This window comes from Oreochromis aureus, linkage group 10, assembly GCF_013358895.1.
Source record: "Oreochromis aureus strain Israel breed Guangdong linkage group 10, ZZ_aureus, whole genome shotgun sequence".
NCBI lineage: Eukaryota > Metazoa > Chordata > Actinopteri > Cichliformes > Cichlidae > Oreochromis > Oreochromis aureus.
The window spans coordinates 27879384-27907233 of record NC_052951.1 but is presented as its reverse complement, the minus strand read 5'-3'; the positions used below and the strand labels follow the sequence as shown (position 1 = coordinate 27907233).

Below are 27850 nucleotides of genomic sequence, written 5' to 3'. Positions count from 1 at the left end.
TGCGATCAGCAAGTAGGACTTTATAAGCATGAAAGTTTCCGTAAACAACACTGCCAAAGCATCAATGTACAATTTGTACAAATATACTAATAACAATAATTCATCCCTAATAAAATAAATTTTGTGGTTTTTTTTCTTAAATTACTAAACTAACTGTAAATATCCTCTTTATCGGCTTCATAAAGTTTGACTGCACTGTGCACACGTCACCTAGAATTCGTTGCAACCAATCAGAGCGTAAGGGGCGGTCCTACGCGAGCACGAGGTTAGTCCTGTTCATCCTGGTTGAGAGGTGTCTCCGCGTGGACGAAGATTTTTTGTTTTTTTTCTGAATAAACATGAAATCATCACAGCTAGAGGATGCCACCACATAACTGAAGGTCAAAACGTATGTTTTATTTACATTCATTGATTAATTTTCTGTTTTGTTTGCTGTTTAGCTAATGGAGTGTGATGAATGACGCAAGGTTCACCAAACTCCATTTGAAAAGTGGAAGTTTAATATTTGTGTACTTGCTACTAATTATTTATACCTGCTTTAACGTAACTAATTACGTATTACGATTCATTACGAGCTACACTACAATTCGGGATATTTATTTTCTAACCAAAGCTTGTAATAGTTAACCTATCAGGGTCAACGCCTCCAGTGTACACAAAGCTCGTAACGAAATATATATCTAACCGGTTTTAATCACTTCATTCAGTGTGTTTGTACATTAACCTCAGTCCTTTGGGGATTAGGTGTCATGCTCTGCTTGGGCAGTCTGATGAAGATACTGAAAGCGAAGGACACTAATTCCCAATTATTTTTCTTCCAGCTTTTAATCTTGCTCGGTGTCCATGCCTTTATGTCTTTAGCTCTTAGAGAGATGGAGGGGCCCGTGGAGGAGAGATTGTGTGGGAAAATGAAGATTGGCTGTGGTTTGCACAGATACAACCTGAGAGATGTTTTCACATGGTGAGCACAAATCTAGATGTGTAAATCTCGTTTTTAGCTACTGTACTGTATGTTGTATCAGTGAATGTAACAGGTGTGGACTCACTAGGGTTGTAAAAGAACTAGAGAACTTACATCCACATCTTTTTCAAGAGTTGAATGGTTGTACAGCATACATCTTTAATAACTGTAAAAACAAAAAAATCAGGTGCACAAGTTTTTATTTATTTTGGATTATCTCTAAACCACCCAGTGTCAAGAGTATACATACAGCCAACTATACAAATATATGCATCCACCCCCACCAATATTCGGTTAGATGTCCCTTAGCAAATTGCAAGTTGCAATATCATCATGACATTCACGACCATGAGTGCATGTAAACTTCAGATCACAACTGTAAGTTATGATCACTTGTCTTTTATTGCAGAGTTTAATATTATCATGCATACAGTAATTTTTTTAATTTAATGACAGTACAGTGCATACAACTGTGTTAAGGAAGGTGACACAAGCTAATCGCCTTAACTAAATACCTGACCAGAGGTCAGTTTTGAGCCAGGAAACCCCGCTCTAGGGACTACAGTGTTTTTCTTTTGATACATAATAATAATAATAATAATAATAATGGTAATTTGATACACAATAATAATAATTATTATTATTATTATTATTATTATTATTATAATTACTACCACTGCTAATTTCTGTTATTTTCTTCTGAATATAACTGTACACCCTCTATATGCTCATGTAAAGCTGAGGAGCACGAGCCAAAGAATTTCATTATGGATAAATGTGGCTACACTGTTTATCTGTACATGACAATAAAACTTGAAACTACATGATTCATGTTCTTCACTCACCAGGAGTCTGCTGAAGACTATACTCATGGGTCAGGTCCTCTCCCTGCTGATATGTGGGACTGCAGTCAGCTGTGAGTACCTGACTCGTGCCAAAGTGGAGACGCCCATGCTGCAGAGCTTCCTCAACTACGGCCTCCTGCTGTTCACCTACACTACACACCTTAGCACTCGCACAGGTCAGACTGTCATGCTCTCAGGATATTTGACATTCTGGCTGCTCCCAGCGAGTCACAAAAAGTAAATGTTTCTCTGTAGCATCAATCATACTGATGAACCTGCAAATTTATGGTAAAGTAAGCTGATTTAGGGGGAAAGTGGGGAGAGTGGTGAGACCACAAGAGTGAACTTTAAAGGGGATGTACAGTATTAACCTAATTTCCAGCTCTATGCTTTTATTTTTGGAGTAGCTTTGCCTGATTCACTCTTAAAAATAATCCTTCTCTCTCACATCAGCCCTCATGTCCTCCTCCTTTTTGCATACAGAGGGTTGATGTGACAGAGGAGGCGTTTAGGATAGGATGAGATGGAGGCAGATAATCTACTGTGATGACCCCTAAAGGGAGCAGCCAAAAGAAAAAAAAAGAGTTTATAAGGTACTTGGTGCCGCCTCTTAGATCATCCTCTGTCTGAAAGAAGCTGTTTAAGCTCCTCCCCCTTCAACACAACTTTCTTCTGATTGTCTGCCTATCGCAAGCAGAAGGTAAGAACCACAGATGATTGTGACTTCTGTGCCTGAAGTATCTATAGTATCATATTATCTGCTCTCACTGATCTCATAAAGAGCAGAAAAAACAAGCTTAAGTCTGAGAGTCTGGCTCACAGAGATCGCCTCATTATTTAAGACTTGGTTCATCCAAGCTTCCATCATTGTAACATAGCACAAAACAAGGTAAAAGAACAATAGGCAATAAAATAAAATGCTGTGCAGAGCTCACAGAAGCTGCAGTGTTTTGTGATGATTAATTGTCCTCATCTTGCTCTCTATAAGCATATTAGCGGACAGAAACAAATATTAGTACTAAAGCTCTTATTCTGAAATTCCACCTTTTATCGTAAACATAAACTGTTTGCATATCCAAATTAATTAATTACAAATGTATACAAAATATTCAGCAATGGAGCAGAATCACATTGACATCATAATCTTATCACATAACCACTATTTCCATGCAAATAAATGAACATTATCCAGGTTATTAAACAACACAGCATCAACTCCTCTAAAATGAAGCTTAATTTAATTGCCTTTGTTTATAATATCCTTTGAACAGTGAGCAAAATAAGATCAAAGGAGCAGAAAATAGCACAAAGGAGTTAATGCTTCACAGTTTGTTCAGATCACCAAATGTATGTGCAAAGCAGTGTTTAGATGTTTAGAGGGTCTTGTGGACCATTTGAATTCAGTCTGATGTGTTTCTGCAGGTGACAGGAACATCCTACAGATTTTAAAAACCAACTGGTGGAAGTATTTGGGGATGGCTATAGCAGACGTTGAGGCGAACTACGCAGTAGTGAAGGCGTACCAGTTTACCACGCTGACAAGTATACAGGTAACAAAAGAGTGTCGTCAGTAAAGACTTTTCTCCTGACTTTGCTTTGAACACATGTACTGTTTGATTAACAAAAACACTTCACTGGCCAGCAGGGCTTGATGCTACTTTCCTGATGAGTTTATTGTCTTAGTTGCTAGTTTGAAGTCTTGTTGAAATAGGTGCAATGTTTATTTTGTATGTAATGATCCTCTATAGACTCAAAGATGGACATAAAGCAGGCTAAGCTGCTATATGAATGTGTGGTGTTTCTCACTTTCTCAGTAAAATTCTCCCGCCTTGGTGTTTAATAAAAACTCTGGGTTTACAGCCAAACTTGACTAACAAATGAGTGACATTACTTGGTAGGTGCTTATACTAAAGAGGTCTGTTTGTGAGGAACAAGCTGGCTTGCATGAAGTGCAACATGTCTTTTGCCCTCCCCCTCATGTTAACCCCTGTATGTCACTGTGTGTGTTTCAGCTGCTGGACTGCTTTGTGATCCCGGTGCTGATGTTACTTTCTTGGTTTTTCCTGAAGACTCGATATCGGGTGGTCCACTTTGTAGCTGTAGCAGTGTGTTTGTTGGGGGTGGGGGCCATGGTGGGAGCTGACATTCTGGCTGGAAGAGACCAGGGATCCAGTAAGTACATTTTCAATTGTTTATCCTCAGTCAAAGTTAATGCCAGACTTTTTTGTTTATCCTCTTGATGCATGAAGGCGTTCAGACAGACAGTATCCTCATCTAACTAAAAACAAACAAACAGGCAAAAATACATTTATCACTGTAAAAGATTCGTAACGCAGTCAGTGTTGGTCCATATTAAATAATTACTCGGCGTCTGAGAGGCAGATGTTGGTATAAATTGAACTGAATTAAATTGGAATTGTGCCTGTGTCTTATACTATCTGCCACTTTTTCTCTGTGCAGCCAGTGATGTACTGTTGGGCGATGGGTTGGTCCTGCTCAGCGCCGTCCTCTACGCCATATCCAACATGTGCCAGGAGCACACAGTGAAGAACTTGAGCAGAGTTGAATTCCTGGGCATGATGGGCCTGTTTGGGACTCTCATCAGCGGCGTACAACTGTAAGATATTGTGTTTTTCTGCACCACTGACAGAGCAGGTAGTTTTGTTCTGTACTGTTGTTATAGAGTAATGACTATTGTTGAGCCACTATTAATGTGCTAATACCGTTAATATAATTTGAATAATGTCACATTTTTGCTGTCAGATAATATACATCACAGCTCTCTGGCAGCCCACATCTTTAATAGATGAACCTACCTTCTGAGTTTGAAAGCCAATGCCAAGTGTCTTAAACCTGAATTCCTTTTAACAGCCAGCAGGGGGCGATAGCTGTGGTTTTAAAATCGTTGGTTTCTCCTGAGGTCTCAATCAAGCAAAGGACCTGACTGTCATAAACATTTTGATTATTTTTCTATTTGGACTGTGTCACTCATTTAAAACATTAAATCAATGAATTATTAATTTAAGTCATTCCAAGAGTCAGAAATGAGAATTACCCACTGTTTGCTTATTTGCTAGCAACTTGTGTTTTAAAAGTTAAATCTGGTTTCAGAACAATAGGAAGGCGAGAGCAAAAACACATAGATGAGACCATGATGGACACTATAGAAAATGTTAACAAGAATAGTTGGAAAATGGAAAATTCTGAGATTATGATTTTAGCATCCTGGTTTTTTTATACTTTCTATGAATTTCAGTGATATCTGTGTGAGAAGACCTTGCTTGCTGAGCTTTATTTAAATTTAGGTTGTATGTATATGTATGAATATGGAGGATTTGAGGAGGACCAAGGCAAGCACCAGTGTTGATGGGAATAAAACAAATTAATAAAACAAACAAAGAAACAGGAAAAATTTGGGTTTTTGGTGGTTTTAGTCAGTCGATAGGTGGTTGCTAGGTAACACAATGATGTCATAATATACTACACATACTAATGATTTTGTGGATGTATATTAAGTGTTATGAAAGTTAAACAGAAATCAAACTGATCCTGTCCTTAATATACAAAGCTACAAACGGGTCATTTTAGGCTGCTGGTAAGTGGTTGCTAGGCAACATGATGATATAATATCTTACATATAAGGACCTTCAGGAGCCAATTTTGCTTGCTCAACTTTTACTTATGTATAAGGAGTTCACATGCAAACAAAGATTTATATGATGTAACACCTAATAATACCTAATTGTGATTTAATACCCTTTATTAATGATGTTCCCTCATCATTTTAACTTGGTGTTGGTTATTGTTGCAGCGTTGTGCTGGAAACTCGTGCAGTAGGAGAAATCAAGTGGGACGTTCACATCTGTGAGTTCACTTTCTGTACTGTCATATTAAACTGCAACATAATCACATTTATAGAAGTGTGTCTGATTTTAATATCGCTCCACAGCCTCTCACTCAAATCTCACTCAAATCTGTTCATTGTGTTCTGCAGCCATGCTGTTTGTAGTCTACACCTTGTGCATGTACGCTTTATACAGCTTCATGCCTATAGTGGTGAAGATGACGAGCGCCACAGCAGTGAACCTCTCTCTGCTCACCGCTGACCTCTTCAGCCTCTTCTGTGGCCTCTTCCTCTTCATGTACAAGGTGAGTTTGTGATGTATGCATGTATGCATGTCAGTCCTCAACGATAGAAATGAGCGATAGCTCTGCCTTGTCTCGCAGCAGCAGCAGGAAATGCAAATGATTTAACTGGTTAGTTAAAAGAGTTATTTTGTGCTGAACCAGTTGGTTCCTACTAGAGCATGAAAAACAAGATGATATACACATGACCAGTGAGAAAATTTGTCCTTTTGAGAAATATTTAGAAAATCAAATAGGTATATTGTTCAGTAAAATAAATACTAGGAGTGCATTTAAATAAGGGGGTAATGATTTCCTGTATATGACCTTGTGGCAGTAGATCTAAAGCAGGTGTTAGAGAAAATGTTCAAGCAGTATGCCCAGTAAATGATGCAGAGGATGGTCAAGATCCCTCTATCATCCATTATGCATCAGCACAGTCATATGTATGAACTCTGCATCAGCTGATGGAGGAATCCAAACCCCGTCATCCCCATAGCTCCTTAATGATTCGATACCTTACACAGGGTAGTAGAAGTGTGATCAGCTGCTGAAGATTTTCTGTAAGATTTATTCTAAAGCTGACTTGACAAGACTTGCAAAAAAAGAAGGCATTTCAACTTGCATAAAAAACAATAAACAGCAAAAATTGACTTTATCACATGATTATAGGCTGCCAGTCAACCCGGGGAGGGTTAATGGATATGTGAAGGTTGGCTAGGATTTGACAGAAGAAGAATTTTGTATTCTTGTTACTGTTACTTGTTTTTTAAATGTTTTTTTTCCTTTTGGAAAATTTTAACCTCCTAGAAATGTTTTTAGGTCAGAACAATGCAGAAACGGCCTGAAAAAGAAGTCAAAACCCAACCACAAAGTACACAAGGTTAGATCATAGTTGTTTAACTGTAGCAGGTGGATTACAACAGGAGAGGACGTACACCTGAAATACTACACTGCCCACAACAACTCCATTTGATTAATGACAGTGGAGGTATAAGCAAAAAAGGCCTCACACATGAACAAAATTCCTCATTGTCAATCTGTGTCCCTGTCGTGTGTCTCAGTTTTCAGCCCTGTACATCATCTCATTTGTCGTCATCACCGTGGGTTTTATCATGTTCAACGCTGTCCCGACGTACTCAGCTTTACCCGAAGAGCCTGCCGAAGCATCTGATGACCCCATGGCTCAAAGCTCCTCAGACCACCTGCTGCTGTCTGCAGACAGTGACACTCAGAGAACTGAGACACTCACAGCCAACGATACACCATGACTGAAGAGTGACATGTTTGGTTTTTTTTTTCCTACTGTAGGTCAGTGGATAAAGGCCAGTTTTACTCTTTTTACTTCAGTATTGTTACAGAAGTTGAGCTTTTATGCACTAAGCCAGAGACTACCTGTGTGTGGCACTTTGCATTTTGTGTATCCAGAAAAAGACTTGAAAGAATATTGTTGTTGTAGATTTCCTATAAATGAAGCCTTAGCTCAACGCTCCACTTAGTCCCTCTTTTCCTTATCCAAAAATTGACAACAGTCCTTGATATAGTTTTTCAATATTTACTTCCAAATGTCCAAACAGGTACACAGTAACTGAATTCAGAATGATCAAAACTTACAAAGCTCACTTCAAAACAGATGAAGAGAGATTGAGAGGTCTAAAAACCGCGTGGCTCCACTCTCTTCTCGCCTAACTTCCTGTCTGCGCCAGACTATTAGAATAAAAGTATACATTTTAAGCACAACAAATCAAACTGCCTCTAGGCTCCTACAGTTGTATTGCCACATTTTCATTAATGCTGTAGCATTTTTATAGAATATTGCCTGTTGCTTCCCTTGAAGTTGTCAGAGTTTTACAAAATGGACCTATTGTGTCTATTTTCAGTTCCATGTTTTTATTCTTTAGCTTGGTGTGATCCACAGTTCAGAATCATCCTTTGTTTTAATCTTTTTATGGGCGTTAGCACAATGCTGTATAAATGAAATTGGATTGAATTGAATAGCACAGCCCTTCACTTCATCCACTGTCTAAAACAAAGTGTTTAGGCTCCTCCCCATTTAAGCCAGTTTTCTTCTGATTGGTTGCCCCTCAGAAACAAAGTTGTAACAACTGGTAGGTGGAGCTTCTATATTCAGAGTCATTGTAGTGTACCTGGGATGACCATGTTAGGAGCACCTCCACTGATAAACAGAGCCTTAATTTAGACTTTGGCTATTTTTAATTTGAGCATATTAACAGAATATCATCACAGACAAAAGGAAAAACACAATAGGTCCCCTGTAAGATTTATTTGGGGCCTTTTCTCCTTTATTTAATAAAAAGAGAAAAGGGGTTAAAGAGGGTGGGTCAGTTGACATCAGCTTTCACTCCCGCTGCTGTTTATTATTTGATTATTGACTTCTTTATCCTTTTTTTGTTTGTTTTCTTTTTTGTTTTATAAAATATCACCATATTTCATGTTTTGTTTTTGTTGTTGATTTTTTTTTTTTTTTTAAAAACATCACCTCTACAGTCTACAGTTTTACAGTCCTCTGAGTTACATGGTCGCATGCAGACAAATGCCTTAGCTCATTTTGTTGTCTCCTCTGGTGCTGTTACAGTTTTTCTACTCATGTCATTTGCCAATCTACAAACTACATCATGGCTTTCTTTTCTTTTTGTCTTGCATTGCCAAATGTATAGTATCTTATAATGCACCCAGAGTTTTACTTTTTTACTATTAAAATATTTTTTTAATTCTCTTTGTTCTTGTCTTTTCTCAATTACTTTACTTTAAAATGGTGATTTTACAGAAATGAAAACAAGTAAGTCTATCTCAGTCCTGCATTAGAGAAAAGATGTGTGGATATTCTATCTCTTAATTATGCACTCACTGCCCTCTTAATTAGGTATATTTGTTCACATCTGCGGAAGTATCCAATCAGCCAAGCACATGACAGCAGCTCAACCCATTTAGGGATGTAGACATGGTCAAGACAACCCAGTTCAAACCCAGCATCAGAATAGGGAAGAAGGGTGATTTAAGGGATGTTAAACACCACATGGTTGTTGGTCTCTCATGGGCTGGTCTGAGTATTTCAGGAAATGCTGATCTCCTGAGATTTTTTTCCACACAACCAGCAAAGGGTTTACAGAGAGTAGTCCAAAAAACAGATAACAAATATTCAGTGAGTGGAACCTCAGTGGGAGAAAATGCCCCACTGATATCAGAGATCAGACACTAGACTGCTTCCAGATGATAAGAACAGTAACTCAAATAACCTCTTGTTACAACCAAGGTATACAGAAGAGCAAAGCACATCAGACCTTGAAGCAGATGGGGTACAGCAGTAGAAGACAGCACTGTGCCACTGGAGGCTGGAGTTCATATAGGCTCACAAAAATGGAAGAATAGAAGACTGGTAGGGTCAGAATTCAGTCATCAAATCTCAATTGATAAAGCACCTTTGGGATGTGGTAGAACCGGAGATTTGCATTAGGGATGTGCAGCCAAAAAATTTGCAGCAACTCTGTGATGCTAATCATGTCAATATGACCCAAAGTCTTTAAGGAATGTTTCTACCTTGAATTCTGAAAGCAAAGGGGAGTTCAGTTGGGTTCTAGCAAAGTGTACCTAATAAAGTGGCTGGTGAATGTAATTTAACAAGAATGTGTGTGTGTGTGAAATATGATGATGTGGAAATATGACACATGCTATAATTTTGCGCATGATATAGGAAAGTTGATCTGGTTATGTATTGAGTTTAACCAGAACAAGAGTCCTTAACTACATCATGACCTTAATTAGTAAACAGTAACATGGAAACATACTGATCAGGCATAACATTATGACCACTGACAGGTGACCTGAACAACACTGATTATCTCGTCACCATTGCACCTATATGTGGATGTTACTTTGACATGTACCTCCTACCTAAGCATTGTTCCAGACCACGTACACCTCTTCATGGAACCTGTACTCCCTGATGGCTGTGGCCTCTTTCAGGAGCATAATGCACCCTGCCACAAAGTGAAATGGTTCAGAAATAGTTTGAAGGCAACGGCAGTATCCAGTTTGAGGTGTTGACTTGACCTCCAAATTCCCCAGATCAAAATCCAATAAGGGATATGTGGGACAAAGAAGTCCAACCCATGGAAGCCCCACCTCACAACTTACAGGACTTAAACAAGACTTAGCAATATGAAACCCAAATGATATTGTACTGTGGTGGTTCTCAGTCCAAGACAGAAACAGATGTAAAGATACAGAGCACAGCAAACAATCAAAAATATTTTGGTCTATTATGTATTCTATTTGAATAAAAACAGCAAATGTATTGAGATGTTATTGTTAATTAATTTATTAGAAAAAAATTACATAATTAAAAAACTTGTTTATCTATAATTTAGCTTTTTCCTGTTTTGGTCATGACTGATTATAGCATGAGGTACCTGCAGCAGGAGATAGGCTGTCACACAAGGAGACAAAAGGGCTGCAGAAGGACATCAACTATCAATCAATCTGCTGCTTTGTGCAAGGAGGAAGAGGGGTAGTACTGCTGGAGCCCTACAAAATGACTTCCAGTGATATGCTCATGTGTATGTCTCTGATCAGATTGTCACTCTATTAGGATGAAATGAGGGCCTGACATCATCAGTTGGACTTAGTGTTCATAGCCCACCACTGAAGACCTTGACTGGCATTATCCAGAGAGCACCAGAACCTTCAGGTCTACCATCGATGTTGCATTCCCTTCACCGATGAGAGCAGGTTCACACTGAGCACATGTGACAGACATAGAAGAGTCTGGAAACACCGTGGTGAACATCATGCTGCATGCAGTGTCATCCAGTGTGATTGGTCTGGCAGTGGATCAGTGGGGAGGCAAACTCATGGCAAATGCCAAGCTGAATCATCACAGGATCATGCAGCTTAGAGATGAAATGAATCCTGTGAAGCCACCATTGGCAATAACCCTACCCCTAACCCTATGTTATCACAATATGTTTTTTTTTTTTAAATTGTTCATACAAGTCTTTTTTGCTTTTATCCAAAACATAGTGCCGTTTTAGGGTAGTGACCAATGATTACTCTGAGCACCGAAGGTTAATGAATCTCTACACTACAAGATATTAAAGTGCCCCTATTACACTTTCCCTTTAATATCTATACTACAACATTTATGGTGTTCATAGTGATAAAAGTTTCAAATAATGAAGAACCAAAATTCTGTGAACCAAAACGTAAGGCTTCAGTTTATTATTTGTCTACTTTTGGATCTATATGGCATTAGGGAGCTATTTTTAATACGGCTATCTCAGGTCCAGAAGCCCCACCCACCTGCTATTCAAACCGTCTGTTTTTGAGGGGCAGCCAATTAGAAGAAAGCGTATTAAAGAAGAAAGGAAAGGAGCTAAACTGGTTTGTTCTAATGGACAAACCGAGGTCCCAAGGGCAAGTATAAACCAAATAAGGATGATTTTAAACTATAAATCATGCAAAGCTGTTTTGTTTGAGAGTTGAACAATGAAAACAAGGAGATGGAAACGTGCAACTACACTTTTTAAGGTACAAAAACAAGAACGTATCCAGTTTTATCAATAAATTATATTGATAGAAAATGTTGCTGGGACTTTATGAGTGCTGTTATTCTGCACTGCGTTGCTGTTGCTGTAGCTTTTAGACTCAGTGTCAGTCATCATGGAGGAAAGCAGGCGACTGTAGCCCAGCGAAGAGGACAAAAACGCTGCACCCTGCCGCCTCCCGCCTTCCGTTTCGCCTCCTTATTATCCCAAATCGGTAAGAAAAGGGTCTTTTTCTTCTGGTTTTACCGGTTATATTACAGGTAAAGCTTTTACAGCCGCTGTTTGATTTCCTGTAGCGTCTTCAGCTACAGATTACTCAGTGTTTGCGCCTCGGTTTGCTAATCACACCAGAGACGAACGAGGAATAAAAACTAAATTTATCTGCATTTTTCCGCTCTGAAAACGTGAAAAAAACCCCACTCAATCCTCCAGAATAGCTTCTGTGGGTGGCTGTGGTTTTTACAGCGCCAAATATAGCCCAAACAGAACCTCTGCGGCTCGCAGGAATCAAGCGCTGTTGCGGCGGAAAGCCGCAGATTTGCATGCACGTTAATTCCTCAGCACCGCGGACAGCTCCGGAGCTCAGGCCTGTCTGACGGCTCCGTGTCCTCAAGCCTCAAACACTCACCATCTCCTCCGTTTCCAGGTGACCACTCAACTACACCAGCACCGGAGACACCCGAGGGGTGACAGCGGCCGAGATGAAGCATTTCCTGAGGTAAGGCGAATCTCCGAGATTAAGATGGAGGCTGTGCTGTGGATTTACATTTTGCATGGAAACGTGAAGGAATTCATCGTCACTCTCCTCCTTCTCCTCTCAGCCTGTTTATCCATGTTCGCCTTCTACCTGCTATAATTAATTATTAATAACAAGCACCGCGGTCCTTTTATTCCCAGTCCTCCAATTTAAGCTCTTTCCAGTCCATTATGACATTGTGTAGCAGTAAGTGGCTGTTATGGCGTGAATGGCTTTGAATGAGTCCCTTTGTAAGGAGGCCTCTTAATTATGGAGCACTCCAGAGGTGTTTCTATTAATAGTTCTGCTTTCTGCCTTAACATATTAATGGGTTTGTTTAGCTCTGTTTTAAGCCCCCAAAAAAAAAAACTTTAATGTCGAGACTCTAATGCTGCACATTTGTGAGGCTTTTATGTAAATCCACTGTGTACATAGTGAGCAGATCCCAGCAAACTAAACGTGGGACAGCGAATAGGGTTGAATGCAACTTTCCGATCTCCCTAAGTACACAGCATGCAGAAAGGAACGTGCATTAATTGTTAAAACTGTTAAGCATTATTTTAGCTGCCATTTCCCATTTATTTGAGGTAGTTTAAATCATTCTGCATAACAGCATAGCTGGCCTTCTCTGCTTTCTTGTTTTAATGGTGGTCGGATAACAGAATTTCGAAAGTTGCATGTCTCGTTGTGTTGGCTTTTTAATGCGTGTTAATTATGGTGTTTTTTTTTTCTCTTCTATTTTAGGCTTATTATTGACCAAAATTGGAGAACATAAAATTAAAAAGCAAAAGTTTAATCAATGTGGGTGAAATTAGCACCTGAGCCTATAAGTCTTCAGGAAAGTGTTTACTAAGGTCACCGAGGAAGAGCTTTCTGATAGTGTGATGCAGAAGTGGTTAGCACTGTCACCTTGCAGCAAGAAGGTTTAAATGGCCTGGTTAGTTTTCTGTGTTAAGTTTTTTGTGTGTTTTCTCCTGATTCTCTGGCTTATTTCCATAGTTCAAAGACTATGTCTACCACTCTAACTGGTGGTTCTAAATTGGTCTAGATGATTGATAGCTTAGCAGCAGATCAGATTTTGTTTGTCTTAAATTGAAGTTCTTAGGCAGTCAGACATGCATGTATCTGTAGCATGTTTTCTGCTGTTATCTACGATTAGAAGCTGTGAACATTTCACAAGCTGCTGTGAAACTGTGTAACATCTCGACAAAGAGAAAGACAAAACACCAGGGGTGAACAAAACACCTTTAATGTAAAGCACCAGAGCAGCAGAGAAAAAAAGTAACTTGGCAGTATTTTAGAGCTAGATTCTTAAATGTTTTGCATTTAGCAAAGCCAGCAGTATTCATAACTGTGCTTTTTCCACATCTGTAGTCATCAACCTTTAAATTGGCTTCACCCACCAGTACTTTTTCCCCCCTTTGCCCCACTTCATACCAAATTTCCCATAAATCCCAACTGATTTCCCAAGTGAATGAATAAATGTGTTGGAGAACATTTAGCTTCATTAACTTTTAATGAACAGTAGAAGCCAGTAGAGGCTGCCAATGTTTTTCACTGATGGCCGTGTTTGCTTACAGTAATTATTCTAATGTGCTACAATGACTCTACCAATAGTTTAGCGATGGAAATATGATTCATGCTTTTGGCTGATCAGAGTATTTTGAAGGAATTAAAGAAGACAGCAACACTTTAATCATTTTAGCAGCTGGGGACATCAGTTAGGTTTTTTTTTTGTGTGTGTAATTAAATCAAAGTGAAGTTTAATAAAATGATGGTGGGAGGTTGTCTCCATTGTTTTGACTGTTTTCACAGGATGAGCAGGTCACGCAATAACCAGCAAACTGACCTTTATGTGTATGACTCAGTAGGGTAACCCTTTAAAATAGATTAGCAGGTGGCAAGTGTGTTGTTCAAGGACATTTTATTAGACAGTTCTTTGTATTAAGCCTGTAATTGTGGGTTGCTATATAACCTTAAATGCCTCCTTCACTCCCCCTTTGCTCAGTGTTCGCTTCCTTGAAGGTTAAAAAGCTGAGTGTCAGTGCAAGCTGTTCAACATGCCAGTCTCATCCACGGGCTCAGAATGAGAGATTAATCCCCCTGGACCTTTCTTACCTTCTATTTTTTGTTGTTGACACTGAAGATCATGTCCCACTGTGATCTTTGTGCACAAGCTGGATTTATTTCTGTCTGGAAAAATTGTAAATGCTGAACAAAGATAGAGGTTTTGCAGCTGGATAGTGTATATAAAAGAAAAGTTTTCAAGTGTTTTAAGTTAAAGTACTGTGAGTCCTCCCAGTCGCTACACAAAATCTGCTTTCTTGCTACCGTTAGCTTACCTACTAATGCTTCCAATCCATTTATACATTGGAAATTTAAAAAAAAAGTAGTAATAGTGGAAAATACAATTTTCAATCTTAAGTGAGACAACCGATGGGAAAAACATTGAGAGGAAAAAAAGGATTGCGTTCAGGGTGATGTTCAGCATTCTCTGCAGACCGAGGCGGACGAAGGCCGGAAATCATTTATTCTCTTAATGGGTCACTATGCATTTCCCAGGACATTTCCATTTTCATTCTCAGCGTCCCCTGCAAAAAAATAGCACACTTTGATCTGCTGCAAGTCTCCCCTGGTAGACACGAAGTGAAGCACACTCTTCTGACTTTCTTCTCTTTGTGTCTTCCTCTCTGCTTCTGCATTTTCACTTCAGTGTCTTTGTCTCAAACTTAATGTGAAACAAAATTGGTCAAAATTAAATTTATATAGGCATATTTGTTTAATATGCTGAACTGTAAAAAAGCAAACAGGAAGAAAAAATCATACCTACAGTTATTTATTATTTCATTACTCACCTGATGTCGGTTACAACACATCCAATCCACACAGGCAAAGAAATCAAACCACAGATGCCCATAAATTATGTGTAATATTGAGAAATGAAGGTGAGAAGTTCATGGCAATAGCACCTTTAGAAATATATTACTTAGGAAATTGGTTATGTGTTCAATACTTATTTTACCCGCTGTATATAATATCTGTGTATATATTTAGGAGTATAATCCCCTTGTTTTCTCCCCTGCAGAGTTGTGACCCAGTTCTTTGTGTTCCTCTACTGCAAGTGTCTTTGGCGGGGCCTAAAGTTTGTTGTCAGGAAGTTTACGGGACGCTGTGAGCTACAACGAATCTGCTACAACAACAAACATGGAGCCCGCAGGACCCTCAAGATAGGTACGAGTTTCATCTTATTTGTAAAAATGTTTCGCACTCCTGCATCTATGTTCATATTTGTATATGATTTGGTCATATTTATTTTTGATTCTAGTTGCATTTTGAAATAGACGTAGACTCCGGTTCTGAAGCCAATGTGGAAATGACTTAAGTCTGCATTTTGTGTAATGGCCAGTGGGGGACCAATTAGACTTCATGTATAGGAGTCTATCTGAATAATGTTTTTCACTTGATTTATGACCCCAGTAAACACCTTTCTGCCTGTGTTTGTGGTATAAATGTCTAGTTTTCAGTCTTCATCAATACAGGATTGTGTTCATTTTTGTAAATTTTGGTCACATTTTGAGCAAAACAGATGATAAATAAGAGTTTTCTTTGGGGCATGGCTACCTTCAATTTAGTTTTATATAGTGCCAAATCAACATGCACTTTATATTGTAAAGTAAAAAGCCTACAATAATACCTTGTGGTTGTCAAGTTCCTACAATATGAGGATGAATCTCATTCTGGGTTTTATAATGATGAGGAGGACTCATATGCAAGACAGTAGCCAGACAAAGTAATAAGGGTCATGCTGTTAATAGGCTCATGGCACAAATTCTACTGGAATAAACATGATCAATAAGCAAAGGTGAGTCACAGGATCACAAACGGGGCAACTAAAGAATTAGGAGAGAAAAACAGGGCTATATATGCACAGAGCGCCAGTTAGGGGAACAGAACACATGTAGAAACCAAAAGAAAAAAACGCTTAAAGTAAAACAGGAAATAACCAATACATACATGAATACTAACACAGGTTGTGCAAGAGAAGGAAACACAAAAGATCCAAAGCTTAAACACAGTAATTGAACAGAGCGAGGCCGAGACGAGAACACAGAGAAGAACAGAATATACTCAAACCAACACATGAATTCATTCATCCACTTTTCTTCTGCCTCTTACTTATTCAGTATTAGGTTAGCTCAGAGATTCATGATTTAAATTCAGTGTACCATATCAGCAGTCTGAGGCTTTGGACAGAGCTTTGTTCACTGTTACTGTACGCATTTGTCTTACTCTTTGCAACATTTCCTTGCAGAGTCATCTCTGAGGTACTCCAAGAATGAGGTATGGGGCTCTTTCAATCTGTCGTTATGCACGTGCAACATAATCCGGGTTTATTGCTCAGTCTTCTTGCCTCAGTCCTTAACATGTGTTCCCACTCTGTCCTTGCCTCTCTCTTTATATTCCTGCCATCTTCTCTGCTCTTATCCTCTCCAGCTGCTGCAGTCTGCCCTCAGCGTCCATCCTGATAAAGTAGAGAAAACCATCGATGACATCATGGCCTTGAAGAAAATTAACCCTGACACCAACCCACAGTGAGACTCTGCACTGCATATCACATTTCTGTTTTTGTGTTGTGGTTAATTAGAGGTTAGCAAAGGAAGCTAATTCCTAGAGTAGCTGTGAAGGACAGCAGAGAGTTTATACAATGCACTCATCAGAGACAAACAGACTACCTGTCCCTTTGTCTCTCCAGGCTCGGCATCTCTCTGCAGGCCAGCCTGCTGCAGATTGTGGGCTACAGGAGCCTGGTGGCAGAGGTGGAGAAGCTACGCAGGGAGCCTTATGACTGCGAAAATCCTGAGCATGAGGAAATGCTGATGAAGGTATGCAGTCTCTCTGTGGTTGCTTAAAGAGAAGAAAATATTGTACCTGTCTTCATGTAGTGTCAGATTGATTGATTGATTGATTGATCATACTTTATTCATCCCGAGGGAAATTGGGTTAAGGCTGCCAGCCGTGCCAGCGCCATCTTACCCTCCCGACCATACATACATTACACAAACATCACATGGGGAAGACAGGTCAGAGAGGTATAACATGGAAAAGCACAACATGAGGAAAGATAAGGAGAAAAAAATAACTCCCCCCAGACTGAGCTCCAACAGGGAGATCAGTTTGAGAACAGAAAAAAACACCTCTGCACATAGCACATGAAAAAAACTCTAATACACCAAAGAAACACATGACAAGCAACAGGGATGGGTAAAGGGTGAGAGACAGCCAATGTAGACAGTACATCCGGGCCTGCAACCTATGCGCTGGTCTCCATGATCCACCGTCAGCATCGGAAGGGAATAAGCGTCGAAGGCGTTTGGAGGGGGGAGGGGGGGGTGAGTGTACATCTGCATGTGTATATATGTCTGTGTGCGTGCGTGTGTGTGTGTGTCCAGAGTTCAGCTGACACAGTGTCCTTCGCCCTGCCAGGCTAAGTAAACAGTCTTCCAGCCAACCCAGGTGGCCTTGCATAGAATGGGAAGAACAGTCTCAACACAGTCGTTATCAGGGTGTTTTGTTCAGCTCCAGCCTTGAGACCGCAGCTGGCGCCGAAGGGGTATCCGCATGAAGTGATGGTGGTTTTAACTTTACTGCGAACAACTCATATGAATTTCAAAGCTGTTCTAACAGTCCAACACTGGTCACTCAATCTCCCGTTGGAGAGCCGCGAGCTTCTCCATGATGTTATCAAACTTACGCTCCGTGATGTTGTCATTCTTGTGCTCAAAGAGCCGATTCTGAGAACTCACGACCGCAGTGAGCTTCTCCAAGATGTAATCCAGTTTGCACTCAGAGGTCTTGTTCTGAGTATTCACGGCAGCCGTGCGGTTCTCCAAGATCTTATCCGTGCTGCACTCAATGAGCCCATTTTGAGAAACTCACGCCTCGTCCCATCGTTTCAATCCCAGCGGGCAGCCTTGTGGGGGTTTGAACAGCCGCTTCCGCTTCCTTAATTCTTCGATAATCCAGGGCCAAGCCAGCTCCGATCAGCAAGAACCCTGTTACCATGGTTCCGAATAGGTAGATATCTTCAGCAGTCAGGCTCACCTGAGCCCAGACTTCTCATTGAGAAAGGGGTGTCAGTTGCATTCAGGGACCAGTTGATCAAATCCATAATTCCTCTTTTAGGTTTTAGAGAACAGATTGGGGTCACTTATATGAATCATTACTCTTTACTTTTGCTTGAGTTAAATCGGTTATCCCGTAGTTCATTTCATTAAATGGATGTTCTCCCACTACTAAATTAAATACATTTTTTACTATAGAAACATTCCCCCTGTACCACTATGTTGCAGTCTCATGTACTTACACTTGTCAGACATAATATTACACTGTAGTGAATACTATGCTGTGTTATAGAATAATAATTTTACTCTACTGAGCTGTGGTTGTGTGCTTGTGTGTTTGTTGTAGCTATGGAAAGAGCTGCGCCCTGACACACCTCTCACGGGTCGCATATCCAAACAGTGGTGTGAGATTGGTTTCCAGGGCAGCGATCCAAAGACTGATTTCAGGGGCATGGGACTGCTGGGCCTGCACAACCTGCTGTAAGCTGTCGGCCTGGGAAACACAGATTAAAAAACCAGCCAAGCAGTGCAACACTTACATATGGACATATACATGTTCAGCATGTCATTTAAAGACTTTAAATCAAAGCCAAAACTATAAATAAATAATTATAATTTATAGGCTACATATGCATATGCATGAGTGGGAAGTTCAGACATGCCTTTTCCCTTCTGTTGTCTTTCTACAGGTATTTTGCTGAACACGACAAGGCTACCGCCCTGCAGATGCTCCATGATTCCCTCCAACCAAAGCACAAGTATGTTCATTTTGCCTTTCACAAGCATATTAAAGGAATACACCAAGTGGATTGGTAGAACATCTCTGCCATTAATTACAGATGTAGACTGTATATGAATTTATGGAGTTTATAGTTCGTAGAAAAAGAAAAGTACAGAAAAATGTAACCTTGCAGTAAAAGAGGAATGTACACATTGAGCTTTAATAGCACAAAGTTCAAGTGTTAGTCAAGGAAAAGTTTGTAAATTATACAGCAGAGTCACAATATAACACATTATATTAGATATAACCACAGTGCTGGAAATAATATCCTTCAGATTCAAACAAAGCATGGATGTGAGTTTGGTTGTGTATGAAATATAATCAAAAACGTATCACATCTGTTCGCTGAAAAGATCATATGTATGCCAAACATAGTGTATGTGCTCTACTGAAACCAAAAGTGATCAACGGTGGACCTAATGGTAAAACCAGGACAGCTTTCTGTCATTGACTAACAACTTAAGATTGATTTGATTGAACCCTTAGCCACTGTACATAGCTTGGGCAATTCTCCCTTCTGTCTCCAATACTGACCAATGAAAAATGAAATTTATTTTTTACTAAATGTGATCGGACTCTGCTGACTGACCTCATACAGACACCAGAAAAGTGTTAACTGGGGTCGCACAGTTAGGGAGCCAAGGAATTTTTTACCATATATTTCAGTACAAATGGAAGACTTTTTGCAGCCAGAGGAGTCGCCCCCTGCTGGACATTCAGAAGAGTGAAGGCAATTCAGCACTGGCTTAATTTTTCAGATCTAGCCACATTTGGTTTTTTTATTACCTATGTAGCTAAATTATTAATTCAGCAGACAGCAATTAGGTCAGTTTTAAACTACTTGTATTACAAGTGCCACGAGTGCTGAAGTTTATGACCAGTTTACAAAATCTTTTTAGCCTCTTTAAGCTCATTGCTTCTACCTTTTTTGCTTTAAAATGTCAAACGAAGCTCTAATGAAGCTACCAGTCCAGCATAATACCTGATGGGTATGAAGAAAAGCTTAAAAACAGATATAACATAAAATAAATCAAAGCTTCTACTTACAACTACTTGGTGTATTCCTTCTACATTAATCTGTACTTAATCATGCATAACACTGCATCCATCATACTCTGCTTGATTATATTCATTTTTACAGCTTGATGCCATTCACTGCCTCATCTTTTATTGACTATTGCTGCTTGTATTGTTTCTCATCGGCATCCCAGTGAGCGGTGTCATTTCCAAAATGAAGATTCTTCTTCTTTTTCTTTTGTTTCTCCTCCACCTCCATTTCTGCCCATGCCTCCTTCTCTGTCTGTCTCACGCACTGTAGGAGCACACACAGAAACCCAAGGTACTCAACTTCACTTTCATTCACTTGCCGTTTGCTGCGTTCATTGCTTTCTCATTTAGGTTGATTTTTCATGCACCTAAAGCTGCACTAAGCATGATAATTTATACAAACTGAAGCATCGTCTTGTCAGCCGAAAGGCAGAAAGAAAAGAGTCATAAATCAGCATTAACAGACAGTTTCTAAACCGTTCTCAGAAGATTTAGCTTTTATGGTGCACTGTGGCTGCTGCTTCACATGTACACCATCGGTGACTCAAGTGTGTGTCCTTCACAGCGAGGTAAACAAGCCTGAATGGGAACAGAAGAACCTTGACAAAGCGATTGGGTAAGTCTCACATGCACATGCACTATATGCAGACATGCACGTGTGTGTGGAGCAGGGAAATCTGGGCTGCTGCTGCTGGAGCTGTGTGAGGTTTGGCCTCAATACAGAGCAGCCTCAGCATGTGATGCTCACACCAAGCCAGCATACGCATGTGAGTGTGTTGTAGAAGTGCGTGCATCTGTAAGCAGGAGAGACTGTGTTTATGTGCTAATGGACAGGAAGTATTTTACCACTGTGTGTCCTGCTGCACTGCTACGCTGGCTTCTGTTGTCAGTCTGCATTAGCGATGAATAGAGCCGAGGACTGTTGTGAGAAAACAAGTGCGACATCGCTGCTGATATACTCCACCGTGCAGTGTCTTTACTAAATAGACAGTTTGCGATTTGAACTGAGTGTGGACTTTGTCATGAAGTGAAACGATAAAGATGTTGAGCACACCATTATGGCCGAGTGCTGTTGGGACAGAAGTCCTGTTAATCCATGTTCTATGCCTTCAGCATTTTAGTCCTTGTGTTTAATGTCCATGGTAATTTGTGTACAGAGGCTCTCTTTCCATCTGTTTGAATGTAATCTCTGTTCTCTAAAAAACAAAATCTTTTGTGAAATGGAAAACCTGCTGTCTCCTTCTCCTCTCCTGTCACAGCAGTCTAACAGATAAACAGGGTCCCACCTACTGACTTAGTAAATATTTTGTCCTCCAGGTATTCCTTTGCCATTGTGGGCATTAACATCACAGATTTGGCCTACTCTCTGCTGGTGAGTGGAGCTCTGAAGACCCATCTGTACAACGTGGCTCCAGAGATGCCCAGCCTGCTGCACTTCCAGCAGACCTTCTGTGAGTACATTGGATTGGGATGAACATTATTTTATCTTTATTTTTCCTGTATATTGATTTATGTGTTTTTCATTTTGCTTAGACTTTTGTAAATTTTTGCATCAGAATTAAGAAAAGTTTTCTTTTAAAGTTTAAGGCTGGGGAGATGTTGGTATACAGAACTTGCATAAAATTGTATTTTAGCCAAGTGGCATCTTCCAAAGCAGGTCATTCTCCAAATACACATCAATAATACAAGTTTAAAGCCTGGGACAAAAACTGTTTTATTCTGTTTGGGTAGTTTCAACCTTTATTCCAACTGTATATCTGGGAACTCTTTTTATAACTAATCTTTTTGCAGATTGTTAAGGCTTATAATTTGAGACATCAGCTCTTTGATTTAAAACTGTTTAGTAACTGGAGTCAACATTTTTGTGTTTTGAAAACAGATGCGAAAGGTGAGGGTTACCGCATGTTCACTGTCTGCAGACCTGTAATTGTTAAGTTTTAACCAACGAGCATACCTGGGATAATCCTTCTGAAACTTAAAATATCCAAAATGTACAAAATGTATTTTGGATTACTATTATTTTATTATTATTTGAATTAATCAGTTTGGCCAGAAATGGGTTAATGAGCCCATAAACTTAGGTCAGTGTCAATAGCTACTTCCCCATAGACTTCTATAGCAGCAGAAGTCTATGGGGTCCACCACAGGTAGCGCCCCTGGTGGCTATTTCTGCATTGCATTTACTTTTCTGAGCCAGAACTACGCCCATCTTTTAAACTGTAAAAGTGTTAAACAAATGGAGGCAGTACTGGCCAGGCTTTGAGAGCCTGTATTGGCAAAAAATTTAACCTCATACAGTTTCAAAAAGATTCCATTAACTTTCGGCTGTTTGCTTAACAGTGTGTGCAGATTTTTAATTGGAAACTTTTTCTCTTTTTTCCACCTGCTATGGTAAAAAAAGAGGTGTGAGAATGAAACAAACCAGTTTAACTGTGTGGTGGAAAAATAAAAAAGATGCTTAAATGCAGTAAGGGGATAATCACTTGTGGATTAGCTGCACATATGTGCCTATTTACTTTCTTTCCCGGTAGGTTACCTGATGCAGGAGTTCCACCGCTTCTGGATTGAGGAGGATCCCAGCGACATCATGGAGTTCAACCGAGTCCGCTCCAAGTTCCACCGACGGATCCTGCGACAGCTGAAGAACCCAGACATGGCTCTGTGTCCCCACTTCTCCGCCTCCGATCTCCACCTTGTCAACCTCTAAACACCCCCTTGGTCCCATGTCTCCCCAATCATCACCCTCACTGAGCCCTTCATACCCCCACAGAGGTCTCCCTTCTTCATACCCCCACAGAGGTCTCCCTTCTTCATACCCCCACAGAGGTCTCCCTTCTTCATAAACCCCACAGAGGTCTCCCTTAGATGTCTGGTAGGCCATCAATAAATCAGAAACAGCCTCACAGTCACAGAGATGGTTCCTCAAACTGCTGGACACATCTGGGAAAGCTCTGTTCCATGTCTGCTCAGCCCAACACGTCCCAGCTAACGTCATGTCGCATCACTGCCAACAGCTTAACTCAACCACACACACACACCTACATACACACAAACAGAATATAACCTTAGACAGGATCTTAGTAATTTAAAATTGGGACTTTTCCCTCAGACTTCCCACATTGTAAACAGATGTTTGACCCCAAAAAATAAATTTAAAAAAGAAGTGCACACACATACACACTGCCTATCTGCCCTCACTGCAGCGTTAGACCACCAGCATCAGAGATGACCATAGCGATTGTAGCTGTGCATGAGGAGGCTGGCACCACACCATCACTACACTCATTGTTGTTGCTTTAAGGACTCATAACGATTGTATCACAGCCGTTACACCTCAGTTATGAACCCTTTTTGTTTAATTTAATAACAAACCAAATTTACTTTATCAGCCAAAAACAGCTATTAGATAGATTGCGACGTATTGATCAGCAGTTTGGAATATTTTGACGGTTAGTGCACTGACTATCAGAGACGAAGACATATAGATATATGAAAAGGTGTGATTTATGGGGCAGGGGGGTGTTTTTGATCCTTTTTAGGAGGGGATGAATTCCAACTAAGTTCAGGAGCTGCTGAATTTACAAAAAAATCCTCTGAACCTCTATTTAAATTTCAATTTGCATCTCAGTCTCATGTTTTTGTCTGTGGAGACAGATGCAATCAAACATAATATAAAAGTTTATTCCAGTTTTATATGTCATTTGGCCACACTTAAATATTTTATATCCAGTTAAATTGGAGCGGAACTCCCACAAGATCTTCTGTCACAGTGGTGCTGTGTCTATTTCTGACTGTTTTGAAGTTGCATTCATAAAATTACTTAGCAGTGTAGATAAATTCTGCCCCAATTGGGACTAAAAATAATTCAGCAGATATGAGAATATGTAGACCAGAGGAGAAAAATCCCCCTCATCAAATCAAAGAGGGCCACTTCACCTCTAAACTCTGTTTTACGAACTGCCACAGATGGTGTCTAATGACATCAATACCTAAGATTTCTCCTTGCCAAAATATCAAATGTGGAGCAGCAGTTTTGCTTAAATTTCATTTTTGCAAACCTGCTAAATTATGTTTTTAAATATTTTATGAACCTTACTCGATGTGTGGCATTTGGCAGCCCTGCTCCCAGCTTGGATAGTAGAAATCTAAATATGTATGTTGTGAACATTTTCTACAGGTTTGCAAAAGCTTTTTGCCTTTGATTTGACTCCATGCAGAGATTCTGTTATGAATGTTTCTCACATCCACGATTGTTTGATTCTTTTTGTATTCATTGAATGTGACACTGTGTCCACTGTTGTATCAGCCAAAGCAATAATTTACACTCATTTCACTGCACATTTCTTTAAAATGTGTTTATTTGCACCATGCGTGCCTGAGTATTTTGTTTAACTTTCTGACTCAGAGCTGGAATGCTAATCAGTTTACACAAGCCACATGCAGAGCTGAATAGAGGTGAAATGTCACCACATTACCTTTGAAACATTAGTATAATTACTGTAGACAAAGGGTTCCTCAGCTATGGCAGCGATTGTGCTGCGTTTAACAATGCTGGAATTTGGCAAGACATTTAAATGCAGAGTTGCTCCATAGGGAGTTTATTAAGTGACTGCTGCTAAAACAGAGGAGAGCTGACAGTGAAAGTTTAAAATGCAACACGATGGAGGTGTTGACCTGCCAGTCAATACACCACCTGCAGAGCTCTCACTGTCACACTGACAAAAATGTTTTTCTTTTCTTTGTGCTACCATCAGCATCTGACTGATGGAGCTACCATCAGCCTCCTAGTGAGAGCAATATGATGCTGATGGTGCAGATTTTTCATATTTTTGTTTAAAGTTAACCCCTATTTTTATTTAAAAAACATGTTTAAGATGTGCAAGAATAACCTGAACAAGAAAACTATGAGAAATACACTCACTGGCTACTTCATTAGGTACACAGTTCAACTCATTGCTAATGCAAATGTTAAATCAACCACATGGAAGCAGCTCGGTGTAATTAGGAATATAGACATGGTCAAGATGACCTGCTCAAAATTACTAATTGAATTGGAAAAAGAAGACTGACAATTATATCTGACGACTGTGAATTTCTGCTGCAACATTCAGATGGTAGGGTCAGTTGAGCATTGTTTAGCCACCAAGCAGCCTAGCTGAATATGGTTGATAACTGTGCGCATACCTTTATGATCGTAGTCCACCTATCTTCTAATGGCTGCTTCCATTAGGTTAACGTGTCATGTTGCAAAGCTCAAATCATCTGAAACTGGTTTCTTGAGCATCAAAACGAGTTCACTCCACATAAATGTTGACTCCAGAGTCACCAGAGCTCAATCCAATAGAGCCACTTTGGGATGTGGTGGTACTAGCCAGGTGTTACTGGTATGAGGTGGCCAGTGAGTGGATCACAAATTAGCATTCAGGAAAAATGCAGTTATATATTTGGGTTACATTCTCAATGAGAACCCTAATTAACATTTTTAATTGACTGTTATTTTATTACTGATGTGAGAACAGATAACAGGTAACATAACTTAGAAAATGATTCCTGTGTAAAACACGGAGTGGGATTTGTCCTTGAAAATCCAAAGCATGACCTTTATGCTAGCTCCAGAGTGCCTTCCCTTACCACCTCTCGTTCACTCCCAAAGACAAGAACTAATCAATGCTAACTTAAATAGAGTCCACTAATATCGTACACAACATTAAGCCTGAAGACACCCAGGTTAATCTAGTAAAGTCCTGCTAGCCAAAAGAAGACATGGCCGATGTTAGGGCAAACCTAGGGTCAGCATCAGCAGGGCACTTAATTGATACTGGGATCTTTATTTTAAATTTGATGGCCCTGAACTCTCGTTCTTCAATTCTTGCTCTGTAATTCTTCATTACGATTTCTTTTTTATTAAACTGTTTTCTAATTCAAAAATAGGGAAAAATACACGGTCTAAACAACATGAACAAAACTTTTTACAGGAAATATTTTCCCCTCTTGATAATTAGCATGTGGACCCAGGACCACTGCAGCTGTCTTATTTGTCACACAGCTGTTACCTTAGGTCCTTTTATAGAGACAGACTTGGGTAATATTCAGTTCATTGTCTCTGGAGCAGCATTTTGATTTTTGTATCTCAGCTCTGAGCCACACTCTCACTTTTTCACCAAATGGTTAAAGCCCACGTCTTTCCTGGAACACATAACCACTGTATTTAACATGCTTTGACAAATGTACTCATCACATTACTGAAAGAAATACAACACAAGCATTAATTTTACATCCATGCTTGCACTGTTGATTGTGTTGAACAGTACTGAATACCTTTGTTCCTTTTGAAGTGAATGTCAAAGCTTTTTGTCAGTATTACGCAGCTGATTTCTTTAGTGAATGTCAGCGCCGATTTTATCTCCTGCTTGCATTTGCTTTGCTTTACTGTGGTCAGCTTTGCACTACTGTAAAAATATAAATGCAGTTTCCTTTATGTTAATAAATCAGTAATTTGTGGTGTGAGGGCCGACGTGTCCAATGATACTGTAGATGAAGTTAGATACATGCTGCTGTATATTCTGCTTTGAAACTGCCTAAGAGACCTCGATCTGCATGATACGTTCACGGTCGCTGCTTTGACATTGTGTATTCTTCAGTAAAGTACTTGAATATTGTAGCGTGCTTCATTTGTTTGTGCTGTACTTTTTGAGATCACAATAAAGATCAAAGGAGAGTTAAACGTGTAGTTGACTATTTTTTTGGTTGGATACAGTAAAAACAAAGAGCTTTTAATAAAGTGGAGAAATGCCACTCCCTGTGGACTTACTGTTTCATAGAGAGCACTCACGAGATTAGCCAGAATGAATGCAACCCTGTGGAACTTTTGTTTTGAAGGTGGTGTAAATTATTATTTCAGCTGTTTAGCTGAATATGGGCATGAGGCAGGACAAATAATGGGCATGTAGCCCAGGTCTAACACAAACACCCATATCTGCGGCCAGTGTAGAATGTGAAGATGAATGACCCGCCTGCACATCCACGAGCTCATAACCAGACTTCTGCTTTCTAAGCTGGGAACAAAACATCGCTCCAACTTGGACTCTTTTCTAATGTGCAAGGGAGTCAAAGTTATGACAAATATGCTGCTGAATTTCTGCTGCTCATGCATTTAATTTCAATGAACAGCAGAGGGCAGTGAGGCAACATAAGAGAAGGCAGAATGAGCTGCTTTGAAATGAGAACAAGGGGAAAAAAGCAGAAGGTGCAGACTAGAACATATGATACTGCAGGGTCACTATATGCACTATTTGCAAAGCATTTGCTAAACAAGATTACCGATGATTGTTTCCCCTAAACACGCTTCTGATTGAAATTAACGACCTGAAAACTAGATCAGAAACAGGGGCCACGGCCTCTGAGGTTGGCCCTGAGAAGTCAAACACACTGCAACCTAAGAAAATGCTAGCACAGCACACAAAACACAACAGAAGTGAAGCTGAACAAAACAGAAGTTGAAAGATGCTACATCTTCCTCTCTCACTCCTCCCTCCATCCTCCGCTTCTTTTCAGTGCAATGTTTTGGTCTCTGTGACGTCTGCAGCTGCTCCATCACATTGTTGTCTCCTCTAAATCACTTCTTTTGTGTTTTGTGAGGTTTTGTTTAATCCAACTTCCACTGTGTTTT

At 39.8% G+C, this 27850-nt stretch overlaps 2 protein-coding genes across 4 annotated transcripts; both read left to right on the top strand.

The window, feature by feature from the left end:
* The first annotated feature begins 254 nt into the window (after window positions 1–254).
* On the top strand, window positions 255–8409 carry slc35f2 (solute carrier family 35 member F2). Of its 2 annotated transcripts, none has more exons than XM_031747636.2 (9): window positions 255–380; window positions 862–961; window positions 1810–1982; window positions 3229–3356; window positions 3819–3978; window positions 4267–4423; window positions 5618–5670; window positions 5801–5955; window positions 6996–8409. In XM_031747636.2, exons 2-9 carry the CDS (start codon window positions 873–875, stop codon window positions 7200–7202), a joined length of 1122 nt encoding a protein of 373 aa, XP_031603496.2. In that variant the 5' UTR covers window positions 255–380; window positions 862–872; the 3' UTR covers window positions 7203–8409. The 2 variants fall into 2 exon arrangements, with proteins under 2 accessions (XP_031603496.2, XP_031603495.2); XM_031747635.2 differs by having other exon boundaries at window positions 255–388.
* Window positions 8410–11369: 2960 nt separating this feature from the next.
* elmod1 (ELMO/CED-12 domain containing 1) lies at window positions 11370–26905 on the top strand. Of its 2 annotated transcripts, XM_039617975.1 has the most exons (13): window positions 11370–11478; window positions 11587–11709; window positions 12142–12213; window positions 15317–15462; window positions 16544–16572; window positions 16726–16823; window positions 16985–17114; window positions 18700–18833; window positions 19043–19111; window positions 20453–20473; window positions 20747–20797; window positions 21499–21632; window positions 22713–26905. In XM_039617975.1, exons 3-13 carry the CDS (start codon window positions 12197–12199, stop codon window positions 22886–22888), a joined length of 1005 nt encoding a protein of 334 aa, XP_039473909.1. In that variant the 5' UTR covers window positions 11370–11478; window positions 11587–11709; window positions 12142–12196; the 3' UTR covers window positions 22889–26905. The 2 variants fall into 2 exon arrangements, with proteins under 2 accessions (XP_039473909.1, XP_031603471.1); XM_031747611.2 differs by lacking the exon at window positions 20453–20473 and having other exon boundaries at window positions 11371–11478.
* The last annotated feature ends 945 nt before the right edge of the window (window positions 26906–27850 follow it).

Excerpts from the sequence above, each read along its gene's own strand:
- slc35f2 (XM_031747636.2), top strand. The coding sequence starts at position 873 with ATGGAGGGGCCCGTGGAGGAGAGATTGTGTGGGAAAATGAAGATTGGC. Across the intron at positions 4,424-5,617 it reads CTCATCAGCGGCGTACAACT|CGTTGTGCTGGAAACTCGTG; the intron begins GTAAGATATTGT and ends TTATTGTTGCAG. Across the intron at positions 5,956-6,995 it reads TCTTCCTCTTCATGTACAAG|TTTTCAGCCCTGTACATCAT; the intron begins GTGAGTTTGTGA and ends CGTGTGTCTCAG.
- elmod1 (XM_039617975.1), top strand. Across the intron at positions 16,573-16,725 it reads TGAGGTACTCCAAGAATGAG|CTGCTGCAGTCTGCCCTCAG; the intron begins GTATGGGGCTCT and ends TATCCTCTCCAG. Across the intron at positions 16,824-16,984 it reads AACCCTGACACCAACCCACA|GCTCGGCATCTCTCTGCAGG; the intron begins GTGAGACTCTGC and ends TTGTCTCTCCAG.